Source organism: Syzygium oleosum, unplaced genomic scaffold (assembly GCF_021117445.2).
Source record: "Syzygium oleosum isolate NSW1041296 unplaced genomic scaffold, Sole_v2.1 Sole_v2.07, whole genome shotgun sequence".
Taxonomy (NCBI): Eukaryota; Viridiplantae; Streptophyta; class Magnoliopsida; order Myrtales; family Myrtaceae; genus Syzygium; species Syzygium oleosum.
The window spans coordinates 8,220,790-8,224,100 of NW_026607491.1; the positions used below are offsets into that span (position 1 = coordinate 8,220,790).

Genomic DNA, 3,311 nt, shown 5'->3' on the forward strand with positions numbered 1-3,311 from the left:
TACACTTAAAAAAGCCTTAAAATTTATATTTATGTGCGTCTGTTTATTTGCAGGCCACCGTCACACAAACATTACACTATGTGATATGCTGTAGTATTATGAATTACAGTAGTACACCTTACAGTCTTGCTACAGTACCTCATAAAATTTCTCTATGAAGGATGGAATTCAACAAACGAAGATGCACGCAAGTCTTTGAAATAGAAAAAAAAGGACAAAAAATGTAAAGAGAATACTTGCTTGGCGTGTGGTTAGGGTTTTCTTGTCTGGTAGAATACTTAGGACATATCATGTCTCTTCATGTTCGTTCTTAGGCGACTACTATAACTATGGTTTTGGATAGTGAGAATTTGTTCTTGAATCGCACGTGTAATTCTTATTGACCGCAGAGTGAAACAACTCCTCCTTTGTCCACGAATGTAGTTAAATAGCCAAAGTACGTAAACGTTTGTTTCTGGTTTTTGCTTTATTACTTGTTCAAAATTTTCGATCGTCTTAATTTGTTCGCAATTGCACACTCTGTACCCACTTCTCCCGACATGCAAAGAACAAAGCGAACAATCATATGTATGTTAGCTAGCACTACTTTTCGATGGTTATCCTTATATATGGAGTATAGACACCTATATAAGCACTTAAAATCTGAAAGAAAAAGGCTCATCAAATCGATACTAGACATGCTGGATCTTGATCAAGATGGTTTTTTATTCACTTGTGGATGCACATAATTAGAGGACACAACATTGTGATTAACCCTTCTTCCATCGGGAGTTTTTATTCTTACCTATGGTTGAGATCCATACATAATATGGATTCTTCTTAGCACCTAATGGAAACTATAAAGGATAAAACATCATTTGCCAAACAACTTTTATTCAAAGATATGGTAATTCATCTAGAGAAAATCTATTATCTAAGGACGCTGCAAAAACCCATTGAGGTGCTCCCAATCCCATATAGGTTCTTCCGATTCCATGCTAGTTTTCTCCCTGCAACTGGAAGTTCCATCATTATATTCTGTCACTGATCCTGATGGGGAGGCGGATTGGCCACCGCTGCCACCACCGTCTCCGCATTGTATTGTCTCTCCAGCCACCAACTCTAGTGGCCGACGATCAAATGCTCGGGAGCTCCCGGACACAATGTACACTCGGCACAATGCATATTCATGCCTCAACTACAGCATTTCAAGGGGATAAACAATAACAACATATTAGTTGACAAATAGAACTCATCAATTGATAAGTAATGCATGCTTGTGTAAATAATGTTTTCCACCGCCTGATATCTCTCACAAAAGTTCAAGACTGATCATGCAATTAACTAAAATGAAGATCAAATTCAATTAGGTCAAGCACGCGCTTACCCTAAACATGGGCATACTAGAACTTGCAGAATTCAAATTGGGAGGTGAGATTGTTTCTGCGGCTCTGTACTCATTCAATTTCCATTTGGTTTTTGTTCCTGTCGGAGCTTTTCCCACGTAGAAGACCATGGACTTCTTCATCCCAATCACTTTGTTGTCCGATGAGTAGACGGAACTGGGCGATCCAGTCGCCTTCCAGTAACCCACCGCTGTGCTTCTGCTCGGTCTCCCTCCTCTGGCTTCTCTCTCCTGCATCGGAGCGAAGAAGAACCACTGCTCTTTGTCTTCTCGGCATACCTCTCCGGAAAGCTCTGCCACAACAAAACACACAAAACACCGCAAGAGAGATTGAAAACTTTATGTACAATTCGTGACGAGTTTGCACATTTATCAGAACCCAACGATTTCTTTTTGGTGACAATGAATGAGAAGGATCGAGAAATGAAGAAATGCCTAGCACAATTTCTTGTTCTTTTACCAGGGAGATTCCATGGTTCAGTGGCGTAAATGTCGAGGACCGGAATGATCCGGGGGAGCCGATCTTGTAGCGAGCCCTCGAGCTGGTTGTGCAAGTAGAAAGAGATTAGCTCTTCCTCAGTTGGATAGAACCTGAAGCCTGTCATACGATCCTCCATCATATTTCTCTTTTACTATATCCTAGGTTTTTAAAGTATGGATGCGGTCGTATGTGTTGTACTTGACAACAGAACCGGTTGCTTGGGGTTTGGAGAACGTAATGGATCTGGACTAAACCTATATATAGAAGTGGACCACATGGTCTATAAGAGAGTAAATTTTTTTAACGTATGCAATAAGTCAATAAAGAGGATCGAAAAGAAAAATTATAAAGTACATTCTGTTTTAATTTTTCTCTTTTCAACACTTAAGAGAGTTGCTTCATTTGATAATGAATGCGTGCATTGAATTGATAAAAACTCATTCATATGAGCTTTTCTGATTGTTGGCTAGCTTTTGTCTCTTTTGTTTCACAGAAAATGAACTTCACTGAAAAATTATTTTCAAAAAAAGCTATTTTAGAAAAAATGGCTCTTTTTATTTTCCTGTATTTGGTTGCCTTTTGCAAATAAGATAGAAGTCATTTCCTAATATTTGTTATCAGAAAACTCTGAATATTTTTTTTGAGAAAAAACAAACCTAGAGTAGAGCCCTTGGGATCTAGGTGCAGATATTGGGGTCTCGAGTTTGGGCCGTCAAGGCCGTGGATCTAAGGCATCGGGATCCTAGGGATCTAGGTGTCAAGGTTCATCGTCCGTCAGCCGGGCGTATGTGTTAGACCACTTGAGATGACCCTATCTTGGGAGAGATCAAATTGTATTCTGAAAAATGATTTTTGACTTTCGAAATAACAAGTTAGTTTTCTGAATCTATATTTGATGTTTTAGTTGACTACCGAAAGATTTTCCGTTGCTTATCTCCCAAGTGATTCAAAAGTCGGAAAGAAAAGAGGAAAATATATTCCGACTGTTAATTTTTCACAAAAGAAAAAATGAGCATTCACCTCAGAAACTTTTTCCGTAAGTTTTTAAAAGTTAATAATTAGCTTTCTGCTTGAAACACGCCAAACTAATTAAGGAAGGCCTTAATCAAATTGCGAATCATGATTGATAGGATCACCGTTGACACTCCACGGAAAGAGACCAACATGTATAATAGCTGATCACATTACAATATTAATTCGCATCTCAATTTTCACTCAGAAAACTGAATCGGTTGAAAAAGTGCAATAATTCCCACATGCGATATTGGATGGATGCTAAATGTGAAAACAAAACAACCATCATTTTTTATTTATTTATTTAAAACAACCATCATTTAGACTTGCTAATTAAGGATATTTTCCCCGGTCAGTCTGCATAACATGACCGCTGATGTTTTTCGTCGGAAAAGAACAGAAGAACTAGGAGAGAGCAATCCAAAGAGAGAA

General features: G+C 38.4%; 1 protein-coding gene across 1 annotated transcript; it reads right to left on the reverse strand.

Moving 5' to 3' along the window:
* Positions 1-913: 913 nt before the first annotated feature.
* On the reverse strand, positions 914-2,073 carry LOC115662856 (NAC domain-containing protein 90-like). The gene is made up of 3 exons (XM_030584943.2): positions 1,845-2,073; positions 1,367-1,677; positions 914-1,177 (listed from the first exon to the last, which is right to left on the reverse strand). The coding sequence occupies exons 1-3, from the start codon at positions 2,002-2,004 to the stop codon at positions 914-916; spliced, it is 735 nt and encodes a 244-aa protein (XP_030440803.1). The 5' UTR covers positions 2,005-2,073.
* Positions 2,074-3,311: the final 1,238 nt, after the last annotated feature.

Excerpts from the sequence above, each read along its gene's own strand:
- LOC115662856 (XM_030584943.2), bottom strand. The coding sequence starts at position 2,004 with ATGATGGAGGATCGTATGACAGGCTTCAGGTTCTATCCAACTGAGGAA. Across the intron at positions 1,678-1,844 it reads TGAACCATGGAATCTCCCTG|AGCTTTCCGGAGAGGTATGC; the intron begins GTAAAAGAACAA and ends TTGTTGTGGCAG. Across the intron at positions 1,178-1,366 it reads CTAGTATGCCCATGTTTAGG|TTGAGGCATGAATATGCATT; the intron begins GTAAGCGCGTGC and ends GAAATGCTGTAG.